General features: G+C 45.6%; 1 protein-coding gene across 1 annotated transcript in view; it reads left to right on the forward strand.

Annotated features, from left to right (window-relative positions):
- Nucleotides 1-22,473, forward strand: part of PTPRH (protein tyrosine phosphatase receptor type H) — a gene marked incomplete at both ends in the record, with an annotated part of 34,443 nt that extends 11,970 nt beyond the window's left edge. Inside the window, 14 exons of the mRNA XM_080941917.1 lie at nt 2,230-2,499; nt 3,232-3,501; nt 5,715-5,984; nt 10,124-10,390; nt 13,711-13,789; nt 13,902-13,949; nt 16,943-17,033; nt 17,801-17,891; nt 19,414-19,490; nt 19,600-19,734; nt 20,896-21,018; nt 21,131-21,291; nt 22,086-22,221; nt 22,309-22,473. Of these exons, the coding sequence (XP_080798043.1) occupies nt 2,230-2,499; nt 3,232-3,501; nt 5,715-5,984; nt 10,124-10,390; nt 13,711-13,789; nt 13,902-13,949; nt 16,943-17,033; nt 17,801-17,891; nt 19,414-19,490; nt 19,600-19,734; nt 20,896-21,018; nt 21,131-21,291; nt 22,086-22,221; nt 22,309-22,473 (2,183 nt within the window). The remainder of the gene's footprint in view (nt 1-2,229; nt 2,500-3,231; nt 3,502-5,714; nt 5,985-10,123; nt 10,391-13,710; nt 13,790-13,901; nt 13,950-16,942; nt 17,034-17,800; nt 17,892-19,413; nt 19,491-19,599; nt 19,735-20,895; nt 21,019-21,130; nt 21,292-22,085; nt 22,222-22,308) is intronic.
- Nucleotides 22,474-23,669: the final 1,196 nt, after the last annotated feature.

Below are 23,669 nucleotides of genomic sequence, written 5' to 3' on the forward strand. Positions count from 1 at the left end.
GAAATGAGTTTCCTGTATGCAGCAAAATGCTGGATTCTGTTTATGTATCCAGTCTGATAGCCTATGTCTCTTTATTGGGGAATTGAGTCCATTTATATTAACAGATATTGAGGAGTAGTGGTTGCTGTTTCCTGCTATTTTTGCTTTTAGAGGTAGAATTATGTCTGTGTGTCTTTCTCCTTTTAGTTTTCTTGCTTAGTTATTTTCTTGTTTTTTCTAGGATGTAGTTTCTCTCCTTGTGTTGGGTTTTCCATCTATTATTCTTTGTAGGGCTGGATTTGTGGTCAGATATTGTGTAAATTTAGTTTTGTCCTGGAATATCTTGGTCTCTCCAACTATGGTGATTGAGAGTTTTGCTTGGTATAGCAGCTTGGGCTGACACTTGTGTTCTCTTAGTGTCTGTCCAGGATCTTCTAGCTTTCATAGTCTCTGTTGAGAAATCGGGTGTGATTCTGATTGGCCTGCCTTTATATGTTACATGACCTTTGTCCCTTACTGCTTTTAGTATTCTTTCTTTGTTTTGAACACTTGGCTTTTTGACTATTATGTGTTGGAGAAATTTCTTTTCTGGTCCACTCTATTTGGAGTTCTGTAGGGTTTTTTTATGCTCATGGTCATCTCATTCTTAAGGATAGGAAAGTTTTCTTCTACAATTTTGTTGAAGATATTTACTGTGCCTCTTAGTTGATATTCTTTGCCGCCTTCTATTCCTATTATCCTTAGGTTTGGTCTTCTCATTGTGTCCTGGATCTCCTGGACATTTTGGGTTAGGAACTTTTTGGTTTTTGCATCTTCTCTAAATGTTTTGTCTATGTTTTCAATGTTTTCTTTGGCCTCTGAGATTCTCTCTTCTATGTCTTATAGTCTGTTGGAGATGCTTGCATCTGTGACTCCTGATTTTTTTTTTTTTTTTTTTTTTTAGGTTTTCCACCTCCAGGGTTGTCTCTTTCTGTGCTTTCTTTATTGTTTCTATTTCCATTTTCAATTCCTTTATCTCTTTGGTTGTGTTTTCCTGTAGTTCTTTGATTTCTTTGAGTGTTGTTCGTGTTTTCTCTTTAAAAGCTTCTATTTGTTTATGGTTGTCCTCCCGTACTTGTTTAAGGGAGTTATTCGTGCTCTTCTCAGAGATCTCCATCAACATCTTGAGGTATGATTTCAGGTCTGAGTCTTCTTTTTCTGGAGTGTTTGGTAATCCACTGCTTGCTGTGGTGGGACGCCTGGGTTCTGATGTTGCCAGGTTGTCTTGGTTTCCATTGCTTAAGTTCTTGCATTTTCCTCTTGACATCTTGTCGTCTGTGATTATACGTGGTCTTGTTGTCAGTGATTGGTACCCATTTCTCCCGTGGTCCTGAGGGCCCGTGGGTTCAGGAGGAAAACCGCTTCTGAGTGTTCAGCTTTTGGTGGGCAAGCAGTGAGTTCTGGTAGCAGTGACTCAGCTCTGTCTCTGTGGGCTCAGATGTGGGAGCTCTTGTGAGGTTGTTCTGGTAGCTCAGTCCTGTGCCCACAGGTCCTAAGTACTACTGGCAGGGACCTGGCTCTTTCTCTAGGCCACAACGGACCCTTTTCCCAATAGCACAGTGCTTTCTGCTCTCTCAGGACTCCCGATGTGCTCTCCCTGGGCCTATGTGTCAGACTCCTCTCTGGTCCAGGTGTAAGAGGGTCTGTAGAGTTGAACTTCAAGCACTGCCGTTTCCCAGTGAACCCCGGCTCCCACTGACAAGGGCCTGTGCCTTTCTGTGGGCCTGTGTGTCTAGACTTTAAGCCAAAGATTTTTGGGCGGTTCCTGAGTCCTTAAAATAGAGTTCCGGCTCCACTGAACCTAAGGGCCATGTTTTCCACCTAGTCCTCTCTGCACTTTGGTTACTTACAGAACAGTATCACTAAGCTGGTATCCCTGGATCTCTGCTGTTCAAGGTACCAAGGGAACTGAGCATTTGGTCTGTGCCCAAGGACCTGCCTCAGCTCTTAAATACCAGACTTACACACTTCAGTAACCATGAGTAGCTATGTCTGAAATTACTAATCTACTGATAAAATTTTTTGATCTCTAGAACTAACTCTCAGAGGCATTGTAGTGACAATAGCCACATGCTAAGAACTCAGTGCAAACTGTGGTTCCATGTTGGACTTCATAGTTTTTAGTACCCCACCTCTGCCACAAGGTTCAAGGCTTTTGAACAGACTGAAAACTGGATGAAGAACATGACCTGAAATCTTTTAATATTTCAGCTCCAAACCCAGTGAGAAACCTGAGGGTTGAAGGTCAGACCAACACCTCCATCAGCCTGAGTTGGGAGCCTCCTGAGAACTCCTCCCTGCAGAACCTCACCTACTGGGCCCAGTGCAGTAGGTATGGTGTCCAAAATGGGACGCCTCAGCCTACAAAAGACACCAGTGTCACCGTGAATGGACTTGATCCTGGGTCTGTATATGAATGTTCCGTGAGGGTGGAACAGAATGGAGTCGATAGTATCTGGCAGAATATCAGTGCCCCAACAGGTGAGAACAGACACTCTTTTCTCCCTCATCCCCTGTCCTCTTTCTTCCCAGTCCCCATTCCTATTTCCCCATCTTAGTATGTTCTGACTATGTACCTTACAGTGGCCTGGAACTTACAACTCTTCTGCTAGTACTTTCCAGATACCTGGATTATAGGTGTGCTCCATCGAATTAGGCTGCAGTTTTCTGCATTTGAAAGATTTAAGTATTTCATGTATGAAGGTACCTATTGCTGTCTTCAGACATAGCAGAAGAGGGCATCAGATCCCATTACAGTTGGTTGTGAGCCACCATGTGGATGCTGGGAATTGAACTCAGAACCTCTGGAAGAGCAGTCAGTGCTCTTAACCACTGAGCCATCTCACTATACATAGTCTGATCTTTCCTTCTTTGTTGTCTTCACAGGAGATTCCTTTTTATTCTGTTTTTGCCTCAAGTCTGTAATAATCCTCCTGCCTCAATTTCCTGAGTATTGTAATTACAGACACGAGCAACCATGCCTTGCTAGGTATCACATTATGGGGGCACTGATCATGTTTTAGAGCTCTATCCCTAACTCTCAGAGGCATTGTAGTGACAACCAGCCACATGCTAAGACCTCAGTGCAAACTGTGCTTCTATGTTGGACTTTCCACTTTTGAGTATCCCACCTCTGCCACAAGTTTCATAGCTTCTGAACAGACTGAAAACTGGACAAAGAATATGACCTGATATCTTTTAATATCATTTCAGCTCCAAACCCAGTGAGAAACCTGAGGGTTGAAGGTCAGACCAACACCTCCATCAGCCTGAGTTGGGAGCCTCCTGAGAACTCCTCCGTGCAGAACCTCACCTACTGGGCCCAGTGCAGTAGGTATGGTGTCCAAAATGGGACGCCTCAGCCTACAAAAGACACCAGTGTCACCGTGAATGGACTTGATCCTGGGTCTGTATATAAATGTTCCGTGTGGGTGGAACAGAATGGAGTCAATAGTACCTGGCAGAATATCAGTGACCCAACAGGTGAGAACAGACACTCTTTTCTCCCTCATCCCCTGTCCTCTTTCTTCCCAGTCCCTATTCCTCTTTTTCTGTATTAATATATTCTGAGTGTGTATTGTACAGTGGCCTGGACCTAACACCTCTTCTGCTAGTACTTTCTAAATGCCTGGATTATAGGTGTGCTCCTTTGAATTAGGCTACAAATTTCTATTTTTGAATGATTTAAGTATTTCATGTGTGCAGGTACCCTATTGCTGTCTTCAGACACAGCAGAAGAGGGTATGGTTTCCCATTACAGATGGTTGTGAGCTACTGTTGGAGCTGAGAATTGACCTCAGGACTTCTGGAATGCAGCCAGTGTTCTTAATCCCTGAACCATCACTCCATCCTGAGTCTGGAAATTTTAAAAGGACCATACCTCCTTTTATTTTATGTGATTATGAGTTTAGCTGCATGTGTTCAAATGCACAGGAGCATGCACTGTCCTGGAGCAATCAGAGCATTTCTCAGAATTTGACAGATAGGTCTAACAACACTGGAGTCCTGGAGATGGAAATCTGGGGTCCTTGAAGAGCAGTAAATGCTCTTAACTGCTGGCCCAAAGCTTCAGCCTCACGCCTGGTCTCTGGTCATTTGTTGTTAATAGTTTGTGGTGAAGGGTAGGTGGGGAGCTTTCAGGAAAGTTGGGGGAAATATAAATGAAGACACATATTTAAGCTTGGGTTTTCTCTGAACCACTCTCAAATAGAGGAAGAGGAAGGTGGCATTCATCCTCTCAAGAGATTATTATATGCACACATTTATCTTCTCTCTCCTTCCCTCAGTTATCAATTTCTTTCTGTCTTCCTCTCTGTCCATCCAGACTACAGTTTCCCCTCAGTCCTTTCCTTCCAGTCCTTCACATTCTTCCCCCATCCCATCCACTTCTTCTCTGATTCTCTTCAGGAAACACTGGCTCCCATGATGTCAATCAAACATGGCATATCCAGTTGCAGTAAGACCAGGCACCTCCCTTTTTACAGAAGCTGGAGAAGGCAGTCCTTTGGGAGTAAAGGGTCACTAAAGCAGGCACAAGGGTCAGAGACAGCCCCTTCTCCAGCAGTCAGCCATCCCAGAAACAGGCCAAGCTAGCAAGTGTAACATACACAGAGCCGAGGTCAGTTTTGGCCAACTCCCTGATTGTCTCTTCAGTCTCTGTGAGCCCCTTGATCCCTGGTTAGGTGATTCTGTGGGGTGTCTCCTTGTGATATCTTGGTCCGTCTTGATCCTTCAGTGTTTCTTCCATCTTTCCAGGGATTCCCAGAGCCCCACCTAATGTTTAGCTGCAGATCTCTGCCTCCGTTTCCCTCAGTTGCTGGGTGAAGCCTTTCTTAGGACAACTGGGCTAGCTTCCAATCTGAGTTCAGCAGACTATCACAAGGAATCATTTTCTCTCCAGGTCTCTGTGCTCCCCAGCCTCTGGGTCTCTAGGCAGTGTCAGGGATGAGCTTCCTTCCATGGCATGGGTCTCAACTGGACCAGTCACTCCCATGATTTCTGGGCCACCTTAGCCCCAGCACAACACATCTGGTAGTCAGGACCAATTGTACATACAATGGTATTTGTCTGGGTTGGTGTGTAAGTTTTTCCACTCTTAGTCCTACATGGTTACAAGACTTAGCTGGTACAGACTCCAGGTCTACTATACTGGGAGACCCAGTTAGGATTACTGGCATAGATTCCAGGAAGTTTCCATTGCATCAGGTTATGGAGATGCCCCTCCCAGTTCAATGGTGTTTCCCCGGACTCCAACAGAGATACTAAAAGCTCTAGAACATCTCATGTCTACAAACAACTCATATTTTCAAAGCAAGGAAGTTGGGCTTGGAGGCATATATTAATTTGTTTTAATTTTTTTGTTTTCTTGACAGGAGATATGTTTGTATCCAGTGCTTGCCTTAAATGTGTAGCAATCCTCTAGCCTCTGCTTCTTTAATACTGAAATTACACACCTCAGTCTCCATGCCTAGCTAGGTCTGAAATTCATAATCTACTGATAAAATTTTTTATCTCTAGCACTAATCTCAGAGCATTGTAGTGACAACCAGCCACATGCTAAGACCTCAGTGCAAACTGTGGTTCCATGTTGGACTTTCCACTTTTGAGTATCCCACCTCTGCCACAAAGTTTATGGCTTTTGAACAGACAGAAAACTGGACCAAGAACATGACCTGATTTCTTTAAAATCATTTCAGATCCAAACCCAGTGAGAAACCTGAGGGTTGAAGGTCAGACCAACACCTCCATCAGCCTGAGTTGGGAGCCTCCTGAGAACTCCTCCCTGCAGAACCTCACCTACTGGGCCCAGTGCAGTAGGTATGGTGTCCAAAATGGGATTTCTCAGCCTGAAAACGACACCAGTGTCACCGTGAATGGACTTGATCCTGGGTCTGTATATGAATGTTCCGTGAGGGTGAAACAGAATGGAGTCAATAGTACCTGGCAGAATATCAGTGCCCCAACAGGTGAGAACACACACTCTTGTATTCTTTTTTTCTTAAAATAATGTTGTTGACACTGATAGGCAATGGGTAGAGTCTAAGATTGAATAAAAATAATGGGTATCACACACTCAGAGAGATAATGTATATAAGTAATAGATGCATACATTAATTTATACATACATACATTTATACATACATACATACTCATATAGATACATGTATAGATGACAGAAATAAGTTATCAATTTTTGATAGGTGTTAGGTGATTTATCGATGGATCATAGAAGTCGATTGGATGATAGGTAAGTTTTATATTGTCAATTGAATCCAAGACCTCATATCTGCAAAACAAGATCCCTATCATCTTACTGCATCGAAGAACCTCGCTCCCTTCTCCCAATTTCTGGAATAAAGTTTCTCCCAGTCATTTATTTTTTTACTTTTTTAATGATGACAGTTGGTGGTGATATAACCATTGCTAGAAGTGTGTGGCTAACTATCTGATATATGTCTCTTTGGGACATTCATGGGAGAAAATAGGATCTGTTTTGAACAGTCGTGACTAGGAGAAGGCTGTTCACAGCGTGTGCAGCTTATGCGTAGGAGTGGTCTAGTAAGCCTAGAGTGCAGTCCACAATATCAGGTGTGTGTCCTTGTTCTAAGAAGAGTGTGTGTGGTCAGTGACCTCTCAGGGAACTTTGCTCTGTCAAGGTTCTGATCCTCTGAATCCTGTGCACATGCGTGTATGTGTGTTCACATGGAGGCCATTATATGTATTTGTCAACTGTTTTACACTTATTTTTCAATTAAAAGTTATTTTGAATGTGGTGGCACTTGCCTTTGGTTTCAGCATTCTGGGCGCAGAGAGGGATCTCTATGCATTCAAGGTCAGACTGGTGCACATAACCTGTTCCATGACAGCCACAGCTATGTATAGAAAAACCCTGTCTCAAAAACAAACAAACACAAAAATAAGAAAAAAGAATATACAACCTGCCCAAAAATCCAAAAAAGAACCTCAAAAAGTTATTTGAAAAATCACTCAAATCTTAAAAAAAAAAAAAAAAAAAAAGGAAAGGAAAGGAAAAACACGTGTATAGCACCCTCTCAGAGTCGGGGACACCTAGACCTTAAATCATTAATAATTCCAGAGCTAAGTGTGTAGCCTTGTGGCAATCCTTGGTATTTAAAAATCATTATGTTTAATCTTTACACAGCAAGAAAACTTTGACTATTTCCATGTTACGTTTTGTTTTATTTACATGTACTTTATGCTTATGGTAACTAGTAAGACTTCAATGCATACTATTAAACCTCAAAAAAAATCAAGAAGTGACAAAAATATATTCATAGTTTTATGCAAAAAATGCTTTTAAAATTTGTACATTTATCTCTGTTTTTAAAAATAAACTTTTTAATTTAAAAAGGGGTGATCTGGAGAGATGACTCAGTGGTTAAGAGCACTGATTGCTCTTCTATATATAGGTCCTGAGTTCAAATCCCAGCTACCACATGGTGGCTCACAACCATCTGTAATGGGATCTGATGCCCTCTTCTGTGTGTCTGAAGACAGCTACCGTGTACTCATATAATAAATAAATAAATCTTAAAAAAAAAAAAGAAAAATTACTCAAAAAAAAAAATCACAAGCTTAATTCGTGAAGAACCAGCTCAGTATCCACGTAAACTGAGGAAGGTTGAGATAGTGCACCATTGGTTGGGTCAGTGCAGAGAGCAGCCAAGCAGCCCTTGCCCTCAGTGACCAGCAATTTACCAGATCAGCATGACAGGAACAAAACTCAGCTATCCGGGACTGGCGAGAAACTCTGACATCTTTCAACTCTTTTTTTTTTAAAGATATATTTATTTTATTTAAATGAGTACATGGTAACTGTCTACAGACACACCAGAAGAGGGCATCAGACCCCATTACAGATGGTTGTGAGCCACCATGTGGTTGCTGGGAATTGAACTCAGGACCTCTGGAAGAGCAGTGAGTGCTCTTAACCACTGAGCCGTCTCTCCAGCCCCTATTTTAACTCTTAAGAGGATAGTAGGAAAGAAAAGAATAGAGAGAAAGTCATGTACACACACACACACACACACACACACACACACACACACACACACACACACAGGCTTGTGTGCTGCATACCTGCAATCCCACCACCTAGTAGTTGAGAAAGGAGGCTCAGTAAGTCAAGGTTATTTTTAGCTTCTCCACAGCCCCCAAAAGGACAAGAAATATAAGAAATTTGAGATGCTCTGGGCTGGGCTAGACCCCTCACTCAGCTTCCCTAAACCAGCAGCTGATGGAGAACTGAGAGTGTCTGGGCCTGAAATACCTAATGACTGCTTCTCTGTTTGGGATCCCTATTTTTATTTCAGCCCATAACACGCTCTTTTTTACTCTTTTTTATAATTACTTATTTATCTGTGTGCTGGTATATGTAGGTTCTCTGTGCCGAGATCAGAGAACAACTTGCAGGAGCCATTTCTTTCCTTCCACTCTGTGTATCTCAGAGATCAAACTCAAATTGTCAGCCTTATGCTTGCTTATTTGCTGAGGCGGAGTCTTATGTAGCCCAGGCTGGCCCAGGCTGGCCTTGAACTGATTGTCTTGTTTCCACCTCCCAAGTGCTGAGATCACCCTGCTTCTAGCTTGTTTATTATAATTTTTAAACTAAGATTTTTAGTGAGAATACTATGTAATGGAGAGAGGGGGGAGGGAGAGAGGGAGAGAGAGAGAGAGAGAGAGAGAGAGAGAGGGAGGGAGGGACGGAGGGGGAGGGAGACAGACAGACAGACACTCTGGCCTGCCTTCAGCTTTTGATATCTCAAAGCCCACCCTCCATGACACACCTCCTCTATCCAGGCTATGCCTCCTAATCTTTTCTCAAACCACCAACTAATTACTAAGCATTCAAATACATGAACCTATGGGGGCCATTTTTATTCAAACCACTACACTGATGTCACTATAGTTTGGATTTATGGGCTATATTCCTAAAAATTGTCATTCCTCAGCAAGTAAAAATTTCCAAACTGTAGTTTCTGTTGGTTGTAGCGATTTTTTGTTTGTTTGTTTGTTTGTTGTTTAAACCCTCGGGAAATGGGCCCTTTGGAGTCAGGAAGGCTCCACTCTTCAGAAACTAGTACCTTCACTGGCAGCTTCGTTGTGTGGCAGGAAAGGTAACTGGACCACATCTTTCTCTTACTCTAAGACAGATACTCACAATGTAGCTCAGGTTATCCTCAAACTCATGGCCAATCACCTGCCTCAGCCTCCCACTAGGATGGCAGGTGTTGAGCACTGTGATTGTCTGCGGACAGACCTCTTAGGGTTCTGTTCAAGTTCAGCTCCCAACAAGGTCCAGACCTAGAGAATAAAAACTATACTGATAGCTCCGTGACCCTGGTAGGAGTCCTCCTAAGGACCACCATTCTCACTTCTACACCCACTGGGTTTATTGGGCCAGTGAAGAAGAGACTCAGAGAAAGCAAGATCCTGCAGGACATAAAGCCAAATCCAAGGACAATTCCAAAGAGTCTTGGTATGAGATCAAGACTCTTAGATCTGGCTCTTGTGCAACTTCAGTTTGTTGACAGAGAGGAACAGCGTGCCCAGTCCCATACAAAGCCTCCAGGTACCAACAGGTGATATGCCCCATTCTCTTTGTGGATAGAATGAGCTTAGCTTCAACCTCATGGGCAAGAAGGGAGTGGTAGAGTTAGAAAGAGAGCTTAACTGTTAAGAGCACTTACTGCTCTTCCAGAGCTTAGTTCTCCCCACTTAAGTCCCAGGCCTTACAAATACCTTCAGTAGAGGGAACCCAATGCTTCCTTCTGGCTCCAGTGGGCATCCACATATCTCTATATAGACAATAAAGCATACACAAAACTAAACTATTTCTAAAGGAAAAAAATTGAGTGGACTACAAATTCCATAATGCCATGGGGTTGTGACCTCATACATTCAGTGCTACAAAGTCCAAGGAATTGTGGGGATTATAGTCTGGAAGGACTGTGGTCTTTGGAGACAAGAGAAGTCGAGGTGTTTGACTTTGGAGACGAAGGGATGAGCTACTTCTCAGAGTTGGGTGTGCATGGCCACCTTTGGTAGGTGGGTCCTATTGATTCCTCTCATTTTTGTCACTTAGTGCCAGCTGCTGTCAACATCGCCTCCTGCATCAGTACTTCTGGGGGCTATGGAGTTGTCCTGACCTGGTCATGCCCACCTGGGGGTTATGAGATTTTTGAGGTGAAAGTGGACAGGAAATGGAGCTCCCAAAATGAATCTTTGTGTGGGAAGGGTGTGACTGTGTCACATCTGGAGCCAGCAAAGTCCTACAGAGCCACCGTCACGACTATCTCTAATGGCTTGAAGGTCCAGTCCGTACCTACGACCTGCCACACAGAGAGTGCAGGTGAGTAGAGAGTCCCAGAGACACACCTTGCCATGAAGAGAGGGCTTTTGTTTGTCAGTTGTTGTTTCTTTTGTTTTGGTCTGTCTGCCATTTGTTTTCTGATTTCACTATCTCTTGTCTCTGAATATGCACATGTGTGTGCAGGCTCATGTACACACATGTAAATGCATGTGACCAGAGGACAATCTTGGGTGCGGCTCATGTAGCATCCAAGTTAAAATGTTTAATTGTATTTACTTATTTGAGTATGTGCCACAGTTGACATATAGAGGTCAGAGAACAAACCGTGGGGATCCATCATTTCCTGCTGGCACGTGGGTCCCAGGGAACTGAGCGCCTTCACCCCATCCATCTCGCAGATCCACGTGCATTGTTTTTCTTATAGAGACCTGGTCTCTCCTTGGCCTGAAACTGGCCAAGTAGAGCTGTGTCCCAGGGATCTGGATCCCAGAGCAGCAAGCTCCAGGGATATGCATGTCTCTCCCTCCTCAGACAGGCATGCGCCACCAAGCCTGGTTGTTTCTGAGTTAGAACTCGGTCATCATGCTTGCAATGCAAACTTTACCACTGAACCCACTCACTGGTTTCCTTAAACAGCTTTGTTGAGATGAAATTTATCACACAAGTCACTCACTTGAAGTCATCACACAACTGGCTGTCTGTGTATTTCCAACACCACTGGAGATTCCACTACCCTCAATCTGAGAATGATTTTCTTAATTAAAAAATTAGTTATTAGCTTTAAAATCTGTACGGGTGTTTTACCTTCATGAACATCTACGCATCACATGCATGCTGAACTCACAGTAGCCAGAAGGGGGCTCAGATTCCCCGGAACTGGGGTTTCATGGCTTGTGAGCCTCCTTGTGGTTCTGGGTGTGAACCTAGGTCCTCTGGAAGAGCAGCCAGTGCTTTTTATCTCAGAGTCACATCTGTCCACAGCTGCAGTCTCTGATTTTATCACAGTATATTTTTATCTCTAATCTTTCTTTGAAAAAGTTAATCAATTTATTTATTGGGGATTGGGGGCTGGGGGACTGCACACACATGTCATTATACATGTGTGGATGTCAAAGACAACTGGTCATCATGCTTGGCCACTAGCAGTTTAACCCACTGAGCCATCTTGATGGCCTTAGTGTGTTTGCTTGTGTCTGATGTATGTGGCATTCTGCTTCCTTTGTCTCTTCCTAGGAACCAAGGGCCTCTAGTCATACGAGGTAATCATTCTGGACAGACAGCAGAAGCAGATGCAACGTTGAACTTGCTTTGCCCATTTCTGTTCCTTGGGGGTGTTTCTCCTTTCACAAACTAGCACTCTGGAGAGGACAAAGTCTCTTGTCAAATGCTGAGGGACCAAGTTGGTGAGGTAGAGAATTGTTGTGAAGGACTATCCTATTCCTTGCAATCTGTTGACCACCAGCTCTATACAACCAGGACTGCTGGGAAGCTGCAGCCTCAGGCATCCAAGCCCCATGGAGATGGATTTCTGCTAGTGCTAGTGTCTAAGGACATATCCTAGGAGAACTGTGCCCATCAGAGCCTAGGAACAACCAAGGTCTTGAGCAGTACTAGATGTCAGAGAGCTCAGTGGAGGCTGAGCTAGGCACTCTTCCCTTGGCAAGCAAATCTCTGAGAAGACCAAGCCCCTGTCCTTGGGAGAACTGCTACCTTCAGGATGAGGGAGTGTGCGAGGGTTGGCTGTCTAGATGAGTGGGTCGGCTTGTTGTTGGATGGGTGTCTTGGTTTCTAGGAAGTCCTGCCTACTGCAGGTAACACTTTGGGTGGCACCAGTCCCTGGGTAGGAAATCCTAGATGGTTTGGAATGGAGACAGCAAGCTGAGCACTGGTGGGCATCAGTTCACTGCTGTCTGTTTTGAGTGTTTCCTAGTTTGGGGATATGATGTAACTTCCCCCTTGGGAATGCATTGCAACCTCGAGTTGTGAACCAGATAGGTTCTTGATCTTTTCAGTTGCCCTTTTTTCCCCTGAAGACAGTTTTCTGTGTAGCTTTGGCTATCCCGGAACTCAGTCTGCAGACCAGGCTGGCTTCAAACTCAGAGATTTGTCTGCCTCTGCCTCTGCCTCCCTAGTGCTGGGATCAAAGGCATGTGACCCACTGCCTGGTTTAAGTTGCTCTTGTCAGGAACAGGAAATGAAATTGACAGAATGGTTTTCATCACATGGGAAGGCTTTCTGGCTCTCATATGAACACGCCAGGCCTCATTCTCTACTTTGGTGTGCGGTTCTCTCTGTGGTACCGATCACCATGTCTGGCCTCCATCAGTCAGATGCCAGTAGCACCCGACCAGCAACTTGTGAGAACTGAAGATGCCTTCATACGTCACCAGTCGGGAGTGCTACGCTTCTGGTCTCAGATCAGCTCAGAAGTGACATATTTAGGGGCCGGAGAGACTCTCCAGTTAAGAATACATGCTCTTCTTATGTTTGTTTTTGAGACAGGGTCTCACTGTGTAGCCTTGGTTATTTTGGAACTCACTATGTAGACCAGGATGGTCTTGAACTCACAGAGGTCTGCCTGCCTCTGCCTTCTGAGTGCTGGGATTTAGGGCATGATCTACCATACCCAGCTAATCATTCATACTTCTTTTGCAGAACTGAATTTGGGTCCCAGAACTCAAATCAGGCTCCCTCTTTCAGGATTTCCAATGCCCTCTTCTGGGATCTAAGGACCTGTTTTTACATGTACACACCTACAGATACCCACAGATGTAAAAGGAAAAATGATGTATTTTAATGTATTTGAGCTGGCAAGATGGGTCATTGTGTGATGAAGCTTGCTGACCTGAATTCAACCCCAGGAACCCACATAGTAGAGGGAAAGAACCAACTCCTTCAAGTTGTTTTTTGACCTTCACATGTTCACCCTGTCATACAAACGTGTGTGTGGGGGGGAGAATGCAGAGGTGGCTAATACACTAAAAAAATGCATTGGTTCTGCAGCTAAAAGCCATGTGTTTGCAGAGAAGGGTTGTCTTTCCCCTGTTCCATCTTCCCTGTGGGCCTCTCAACACAGAGCTAGCCGAGGACAGAGAAAGAAATATGTAGAGCAGACTTGGGCTTTGAGCCAGCAAGCTGGGCCATCAGGTAAAGACACATAACTCACAGGACTGAACACCCAAGTTTGTCCTTGGGATCCACATGGTGAAGAGAGAAAATTGACCACATAAAAAGCTGTTCTTTGACTTCTACACACATGTGCCATGTCACACACACACACACACACACACACACACACACACACACACTCGTCATGCACACATGGTCACCAGCGTCTCCCTATTTGCTTCTCACGGCAGCCATCGTTGCTGGAGCCATCGTGGGCATCCTCTTGCTTTTTATCCTGGTGGGCCTGTTGATTTTCTTCCTGAAGAGGAGGTGAGTCTTGGAACAGGACTGGTGGGCACTTGGCTGGTGGCAATCTAGAAGGGAAGATGAGGATCCCTGGTCCTGAGCTCAGGCCGCAAGCTTTGCAGTATCTTTCTTCCAGGAGAAAGACGAGGCAGCCAAAGGAAGTTCCCAGGGATCTGGTGTTCAGGTGAGTGAGGCTGGGAGAGCATCCAAGGGAATAACCATCAGGTAGGTCAGAGGGTAGAGCCAATTAGTTTCCTCACACAAGCCTCAGAAGGGACCTGTGACCCCTGCAATGGGCCACAGCTCATTAGGGTGTCAGTTCTTTTTTTCTTTAAAATTTTTATTTATTATTCTTTGTACATGCATGCAATATAATTTGAAGATATTCAGCCTAATTTTAAAAAAATATATAATGTATGTGTTTGAATGTTTTCCTGCATGTATGCCTGTTTACTGTACATGGTCTTGGTACCTGAGCAAGGCACATGAGAACATTAGATCCCAATAGAACTAGAGTTACAGAACTTGAGCTGCCATGTGGGTGTGGTGGCTGGGATTTGAGCCTGGGTCCTCTGGAAGACCAACCAATTCTCTTAAGCACTGAGCCATCTCTCCAGTTTCTATCACAATTGGTATTTGTTTGTTTGATTGTTTTTTGTTTGTTTTCCACAAAACAAATTGCATATGAGGAGGTCAGAGGATCACTGTGAGAACTGGTTCTTTCTTTGTACAGATGAGTCTTGGGTATTAAACTCAACTTGTGTTCTAGCACCAGGAACTGCAAAAAGGCAAGAGCTTCTAGACTTTGATCTGTGTGTGGAGACAAATTAAGTAAGAAAGAGGATAGGGGTGTTCAGGAGCACACTAGACAGCATTAAAACTTTAGATGGCACACGCCTTTAATCCCAGCACTTGGGAGATAGAAGCAGGCTGATCTCTGTAATTCTGAGGCCTGAAGACCCACAGAGTGAGATGCAGGACAGTCCAGTCTCCACAGCAAAGCTCTGTCTCAGAAACAAAAATGAAATCTAAATAACTAAAACCAAAAACAACTGAGGCAGCCTGTTTGTCAAGATAGCCAGTCCGGAAGGTACTTGTGACCGCGTCCAGCTCCAGGGTCCACAGTGCAGTAAGAATGTGTGGTTCTCATGCGCTGTTTTCTGACTTCCCCACACACATCGGGACAGATGCCTGCTGCCCTACTTCATTTCACCACACACGAAATAAAACACAATTAAAAAAAAAAAAAAAAAACTGCTAGAGGAAAAGCAAAGCCAGCTAAAAAGAATGTGGGCACAGATTTGAAGTAACTCAGGTGTGTCCTGTGAATTCACCAGGGACTTGGAAAAGAAATATCTGCTCCCTAGCAGAGGTGGCAGTCAAAGTTCTGAGGCTCAAACAAGCGCAGGTGAGTGAGCGAGTCATTAGGGGAGACCTGCAGAGCCTAGGCTGCCATAGAAAAAGGGCTGCGTTCTCCAAGTCATATCTGCACCTACCGGCAGGCGCGGGAAGGATGCAAACCTAGGTCTTGCTCGCCACCGTGTGTTCAAACAGCAGAAGTGACTCCAGGCTGCAACACCAGGCTCTGGGAAAGATTGAGAATCCTGGTTTCGGTGAGGGATTCAGGCAGCCTCAGAAAACTGTCACTCTGTGGAACAGACAAGTTTGCTGTGGAAGTCTCTTATAAAGAACACATACATGGCTGCAAGTGGAGTCACTCTGTATGACTGAGACTCTCCTGCTGGGCTGCGAATGCATGCAAAGGTGTGGGGAGCAACATCACAGGTCTGTCGGTGGGACTGGGTCCGATGGAGCTTAGCAAGAGAAACCAAGGATGCCAATTTGCTTCTAAGGGAGGAATTTGGAGAGTGCTCTCTGTTTAAGATTTTGTTTGATTTTAATTTTCTGTGTAAATGTGTGTTGCCTGCATGTGTCTGCCTATGTACGCCACCCATGGACGGTACTGTAGAGTCCAGAAGAGGGTTCTGGGTCCCCTGGAACTGGTGTGATGGTTGTGGTGTCTAAGTTAAGCACTGAGCCATTTCACCAGCCCATATTTTTCCTATTAAAGGCTGAATAATAATACTCTGTGGTACTGATAAACCACATTCAGTTTATCCGCTTGTTCACTGATGGACATTTGGTCCATTACAAATTTTAATTACATTAATGGTATGCATGCATGTGTTGGTATTTGCTCTCTCTCTCTCTCTTTCTGTGTGTGTGTGTGTGCGCGCGCGCTCACGGTGTGAAGGACTTGGTTCTCTCTACCATGTAGGTCCTAAGGATCTAACTCAAATAGTCACCTTGACAGGTTAGTGACTTTGTGACTTTGCCGGCTGAGCCATCTTGTTGGCCTTTGCCCCCTCCAACCCCCTTTTTAAAGACAGGGTTTCTTTGTGTAGCTTTGGTTGTTCTGGAACTCTCTTGTAAACCAGGCTGGTTTTGAACTCACAGATCTGCCTGCCTCTGCCACCTGAGTGCTGGGATTGAAGGTGTGCACTACTACCATGCTCTTCCATTGTAGAGGCAAGCTGTCATTGTGTAGTCATGAAGACTGGGCTTTCTATTGCATGTGACCATGGCGCTGATGAGCACTTGCATGGCTGCTATGAGCCACACTGCTGTGTATACTCATGAGTCAATGATAATCTTTGATACCCTTTCCTTAGGAGTATTTCAGTCACAGCACTGCTAAATCAAAATCATATAAACTCAGTATGTAGACCAGGCTAGCCTCAAACTCACAGAGATCTGCCTGCCTCTGTCCCCCAAATGCACCGGGCTTCATTTACTTTTATGCTTCCCTGAGTATATATGGTATGTAGAGGTCAGAAGACAACCCAGGGGAGTTGGTTCTCTCCTTCCAGCACGAGGCTACCAAGGATGAAACTCAGGCAGTCAGGTTTTTGTTAGGACTCTTAAATGCCAGCCCCAAGGTGCTTAAAGTTTTTAATTTAATTCTTATGGCTTTGAGTATTTTCTATGAGTGCTCTGTCTGCATGTGTGCCTGTGTGCCAAAAGAGGGCATTAGATCACATTATAAATGGTTGTGAGCTGCCATGCAGTTGTTGGGATTTAAACTCAGGACCTCTGGAAGAGCATCCAGCTCCCTTAACCACTGACCCATCTCTCCAAGCCAAGTCCTGGTTTGTTTTACCCTTCTTCCCACTACAGCTTCCCAGGGAACATCCTGGCCAAAGACTTTGCTGACCATGTCAGGAAGAATGAGAAGGACAGCAACTGTGGGTTTGCTGAGGAGTATCAGGTGAGTGAGCACAGGTGTGTAAGGAGTATCAGGTGAGTGAGCACAGGTGTGTCAGCTGCCTGCCACCGTGGCTCTCTCTTGTGTCCTATTGCTTTACAGGCTAGCTCTCATTATGCAGTTCTGGCTGGCTCTTGGTGCTCCTCCTGCCTCAGTGCCAAGAACACTGGGCGAGGGATTACTGACGAAAGCATGGGCAACAACCTAACAGTGACTATACCACTGAAGAAAATGACCTCACCTCCTTTTTGAGACAGGGTTCCTTATATTCCCGGCTAGCCTGGAACATGCTATATAGCCAAGGGTGACCTTGAACCTACAGTCCTCCCCCTGACCTCTTACATGCTGGGATTGAAGGTGTGCTCCACCAAAGCTGGTTTATGCTGTGCTGAGGATCCAGCCAGACTTTCACCTAGGCAAGCACTCCACCGCCCGAGCCATATGCTCAGCCTGTCTCTTTTAGACATACAGAAACTGTCAAGCATTTTTCTTTCTTACTGTCTGAAACCCTAAGACAATTTTGGATACTTGGCTTAATAACACAAGGACCCCCGATACCCCACCCGGCACATCTGTATGAGGAGCCCCCAATTCTACTGAATCTTCACAAGTATCCTAAGGTGGAGGGTCAAATACTACAGTGTTTATGAGTGCGAGAGTCCCAAGATTTAGTGGATAAACAGAAGAGGGTATTTGAAGTTGTGAGGGCACTGGAGGAAGGCAAAGAAAATCTAACACCTTGAACATTCTCTCTGTCTCTCTGCCTCTAGCAATTGGCTCTGGAGGGCCAAGACCAGTCTCAAAAGACAGCATCGGCTCTAGAGAACTTAGCCAAGAATCGATACAGGAATGTATTGCCCTGTGAGTTTCCGGTGTCTGCACCTGCGTTTGCCTCCCACGGAGTCAGCCAGAACCCCATTCCTTGGATCTCCAACTCCCCACCTCGTGTGTGTGTGTGTGTATGTGTGTGTGTGTGTGTGTGTGAGAGAGAGAGAGAGAGAGAGAGAGAGAGAGAGAGAGAGAGAGGGGTGTCTGTCTGTCTCTTTGTCTCTGTCTCTTTATCTCTTCATCTCTTTGTCTCTATCTCAAATTTGTGTTCAAGCATGTGCATTCAGGTTTGCATGAATCTGTTTGTGGAGGCCAGGAGGTAACCTCAAATACTTTCTTCAGTCACCAGCTACTTTAAAATTTTTAACTTTTATTCTTCATGTGTGTGTGTGATGTATGTGTGTGATGTATGTGTGTGATGTGTGTGTGTGTGTGTGAGAAATGTATGTGTATGATATGTATGTGTGTGTGATATATGTGTGTGTATGTGTGTGTGGTGTATGTGGGTGTGATGTATGTGTGTGATGTGTGTATGTGATGTGTGTATGTGAGATGTATTGTGTATGTATGTGTGTGAGATGTATGTGTGTGTGATGTATGTGTGTGTGATGTATGTGTGTGTGATGTATGTGTGTGTGATATATGTGTATGTGTGTGTGATATATGTGTGTGTGTGATGTATGTGTGTGTATGTGTGTGTGATGTATGTGTGTGTGATGTATGTGTGTGTGATATATGTGTGTGTGTGATATGTGTGTGTGATGTTTGTGTGTGTGTATGTGATGTATGTGTGTGCCCATTAAGACCAGAAGGTATTGTCTGGAGCTGATTTTCAGATGGCTATGCACCACCCAACATGAGTGCTGGGAACCGAACTCAGGTCCTCTGCAAGATAATAAAATGTTCTTCTGTCCACTGAGCCATCCTCCCAGCACTGTAGTTTATAGTGGAGGTCAGAGAACCGTCTACATGAGTCAGTTTTCTCCTTCTATCATGTGGGTACCAGAGATCAGACTCAGTCCATCAGGTTTTGGTGTTAAGTGCCTTTACCTGCTGAGCCTTCTTGACTGTCCTGGTACTGTCTCTGCAGAACACGCTGGCCTTGAACTCACAGATGTCTGCTTGCTTCTGCCTCCTGAGTGCTGGGATGAAGGGCGTGTACCACCACCCGGCCGATTCTCCCGCCGTTACTCCCTAGTGCTTACTTTATGGGCATCACCACACCTGGCTTTGTACAGTGCCAGGATCCAACTAAGGGTTTTTCCATGCTAGGCAAGCACTCTACCTACTGACTGAGACACATACCCATCCCTACCTTGTTTTTGGAGACCTTGTTTTAAATAATCTGGAATTTACCAAGTCTGGTTGGCCTGTAAGCCTAAGGGATTCTTTTGCCTCTGCTTCCCTAGTTCTTGGGTTGTGAGTATATGCTACCATGCCTGGCTATTTGATATAGGTTCTGGATCTTGAACTGAGGTCACTTTACCAGCTGAGCTGTCTCCCTGGAGCCTTTCACAGCCTGCTTTTCATTGCTGATACTGGTGTATTTTCCTAGATGACTGGTCCCGGGTTCCTCTGCAGCCCCTCCACGAGGAACCAGGCTCTGACTATATCAACGCCAGCTTTATGCCTGTAAGGTGGCAGTGGGGTGTGGCACTCAATGAGCCTGCAGAGATAAAAACTGAAGGGGGGGGTCTTCTGATGACTCCCCTTTGATACTATGGCTGCTTTCCTCAACTAGGGTCTCCAGAGCCCCAAGGAGTTCATTGCGACCCAGGGTCCCCTGCCTCACACTGTGAGTGATTTCTGGCGAATGGTGTGGGAACAGCAGAGTCACACCCTGGTCATGCTGACCAACTGCATGGAATCTGGACGGGTGAGAAGAGGTTTCTGCCCTGGTGCTAACCCCTAAACACCAGCCCTTGACCCAGCCCTACTCAGGCACTAACTGGGTGCAGTCCCTTCTATATGCCTCTGCATCTCTCCAATATAACTGTAGCCGTATTCAGCATCCCTTTACCTTTATAATGTCCACATGTTCATGTTCTGCTACTGTGAGTAAATGCCATGGACTGGATATTTTATATAGAACAAAGGTTCATGTGGCTCATGCTTCTGAAAGGGGGGAAGTTGAAGAGCATCCAGAGAGGGACTTTTTCCTGCAAGATAGAGAGTACCATATGGTGAGTCAGAGCTGGTGTTCTGGCTCAGGTCTCTTCCTCATCATATACAATCCTGAATACCATCGTGAGGGTCCTACCCTTAGGACTCCATCTAATCCTAGTTTTTTCCAATAGACCCCCATCTCCAAATATCCCCATGTATGCATTTGGGAATGAGGCTCTCAGTATATAGAATTTGTGTGGAGGCACATTCAGATTGTATCAAGACTCCACAGACCTTAAGATGTAGGAGTCCTTTGGGCTGATGGATCTTTCATACCCAGTACCCACGAGTCCTACCTTGATTAGAAGAGCCATGTGGAGAGGCTGGCTCTTTTTTAATATGGATGAGGCCATGGCCCAATCCCCAACACTGTATAATTCTGTGAGGTGACCAAACCCATGTATAAACCACCACCCTGAAGATGGAGGCAGGAGGACCAGAAGTCAAGGTCTCCTTTGACTTCAAATCAAGCTCAAGACAGCCTGTGCTCTGAGATCCTCTCAAGAAGGGGGCCGGGCAGATTATTCACAAGGTATCTTGTTCTCAGGGCTTGGGAGGTCACTCAATGGGTAAAGGGTGTGTAAGCACAACAGGCAGGTGTGGATCCTGAGAGCCTACACAACTGTCAGGTGAGTGTAGGACTCGCTTGTAGTTCTAGCCTTCAGGAGGTGAGAAATGGGCAAACTCTGTCCGAGAGGGACCACAGCCTCAGTGAGTACTGCTCACAGTGGTTGAGGAAGACTCTGGAAAACAACCTCAGGCATCCACATAAGTACACACACAGGCGTATTCATTCTCCACAGGGTACCGGCACCGCCACCAAACAAAAAGTGCACTGGTCTTTGCTGACTGTCCTTGCCTCCCTTCCCAGGTGAAGTGTGAGCATTATTGGCCCCTGGATGCTCAGCCATGCACTCATGGGCAGCTGAAGGTGATACTGGAGAGTGAGGAGGTGACAGAGAATTGGACAGTGAGGCATCTTCAGCTCTTCCATGTGAGTGCCTCAACCCTACCCAGAAGCCCTCAAGAAGTCTCCCTGCGGTGTGTTCCAGAGAGTCCCCTATTAGGCTTACAGACATCTGGAGCCTCTACGCCCTCCCTTTCAGATGAAAGAGCAGGAGACTCTATCTGTGCGACAGTTCCACTATGTGGCCTGGCCGGACCATGGAGTTCCTCATTCCCCAGATGCCCTGCTGGCTTTTCAAAAGGTGCTTCGGCAATGGCTGGATCAGACCATGGATGGAGGTCCACCCATTGTGCACTGCAGGTGAGTGTCACCCTGTCACTCTGTCCCTGTCCCCAGGGACTCAGAATCCATCACAGACATGCACACATACATATAATTAAAAGCAAAATAACATTTAAAAGCAATTTGGGACCAGATATGGTGGCATACCTGTAATCCAAGCACTTGAGAGGCAGAGGCAGATGGGTCTTTAAGTTCTAGGCCAGCCTGAGCTCCAGACTGAGTTCCAAGATAGCCAGGACTACACAGAGAAACTATGATTTGAAAAACCCAAACCTATGACAGGGGTCATATACCCTTTAGTGTCAGGATTCAGAAGGCAGAGTTAGTTAGATCTCTCTGAGTTTGAGGCCAGCCTGGTCTACAGAGAGAAAGTTCTCTTACAGCTAGAGTGACACAAAGAAAACCTTTGTGGACAAACAAAACAAAAACAAAGAAAACAAAACAAAATAACAAAACCTCCAAACCAATTAGTTTAGGCACAATTCTTCTTGTGCATTTCAGTCCAGACCTGTTATTAGCTGGATGGCCTGGAACATGAGGCTTCCCCTTCCTCAGTTTTCATTTTGCCATCTGTAAAGTGGGTGTGCTGATACATCTTACTTTCATGCTTGGGAACACTGAAAAGATGAAGCAGAGTTCACAGAGTTCACCAATGGAAACCCCAGACCCAGTCTCCCCATCCCTGCTCAGACTGTCCTGCTGAGAACTGTACTCTCTGGGTGTTCCAAAACTATGCAACCTCAGCACCTAGCACTCCAGACTTCCCTCTCCAGGCACTGGAGGCCTGACTCCTGTCTTGTCCCTTGCCTAAGTGCTGGTGTGGGCCGGACGGGCACCCTCATTGCACTGGACGTCCTTCTCCGGCAGCTGGAGTGTGAGGGGCTGGTGGGTCCCTTCAGCTTTGTAAAGAAGATGAGAGAGAGCCGGCCACTGATGGTGCAGACAGAGGTAAAAAGCTTTGAGGAGACAACATGGGTATGGTGGGGGATGTGGGACCCTTCAGGAAGCATCCCTCATTCTGTGCATCCTCCCCAGGCCCAGTATGTGTTTCTCCACCAGTGCATCTTGAGATCCCTACAGAAGCCAGCTGCAGCCCTTGTCCCAGAGGAGGCAACCTATGAGAATGTGGCAAGCTTAGTTTATGAGAATGCATCTGCCATTAGGGCCCATGAGTCTGAGGTCTCAGGTTCTAGGTGCTAAGTCCAGACACGGAAATACTCAGGTCAGATCTGGACCTGTGCCACAGTCCAGACACTTGAACCTCCACGAGAACTGAGGACTGGAGCCCCAACCTCCCCAACCCCGTGGGACGGGGCCATGGGAAACCCATCTCCTGTTGTCCAAGGACAGGAAGAGGCTGATGTACCTCAGCTTGTGAGTCCCTGAGAGTTGGAGCCTGAGGACAGGGTGACAGGCAGGTTTCCTGTTCTTGAGTGGAGTTAGCTACAGCCAGGGTATGCAGGTTCTCAAAGCATCAGGCTGGAACCTGGATTCAAAAGACAGAATCAGGGTCTTAAATTCTACTCCCTGAGGAGCGAAGGCTGGCAGGTACCTGCCCCTTTTACCTCAGAAACCAAGTCAGTCTCCTTTAATCCGAGGCTGAACAGAGTTCTTTGGTGGTCATCTCCCTGTGCCTGTGTCTGTGTACTTTTTCCTTCTATATAATTTATTAAACTGTTCTCCCTGAAGTTGGCTAATGGGTATTTATCTCTGGAGATAACACTGGGGTAGGAGAGGGATTCCAAACACCTATGGACGACACCCCAAAAAAGTGCAGGATTTGGGCTGGGAGGATAGTTCGGTTGGTAAAGTGATTGCTTTGGAAGCATGGGGATCTAAGTTTGGGCCCCAGAGCCCATGTGGAAAAAGCTGGGTGTGGTGGGGCTTGCTTGGTGAGGTGAGGAGCTAGTGACAGGCAGAGCCCTGGTGTTGAGGACCAGCCAGCCTAACCTACTCAGTGTGTTCCGAGCCAGCGAGAGACTGTCTCTCAGAACAATATAGAGAGGGTACTGAGATGGCTCTGCTGGAAATATCCTTCCTCTGAAGCCCGAGTTCACGCTCCAGGACCCAAATGGCAGAAGGAGAGAGCCAACGACCTGCAAACTGTCCTCTGACCCCCTTACTCACTCCCCCATACAAATAAAGAAGTGTAATTTAAGTTTTTTTAAAGGCAGGTTGCACCTGATGGAAAACATGCCGAGTTGTCTTCTGACCTTCATACACATGCACATACACATATGCAAGAATGTACGAATATGCACCAATGCACAGGAGCATACCCACACATATACAGGAGATTGTAGGTTATGTGTTGGCTGAAGCTTCCTGTGTGGTCAAGGGAGCAGGATGTCTGAGCAGAGATGCTGGCAGCTCCAGTTCCTTACCCTGAGAATCTA

The sequence above is a fragment of the Micromys minutus genome, assembly GCF_963924665.1.
Source record: "Micromys minutus genome assembly, chromosome: 30".
In the NCBI taxonomy this organism is placed as follows: Eukaryota; Metazoa; Chordata; class Mammalia; order Rodentia; family Muridae; genus Micromys; species Micromys minutus.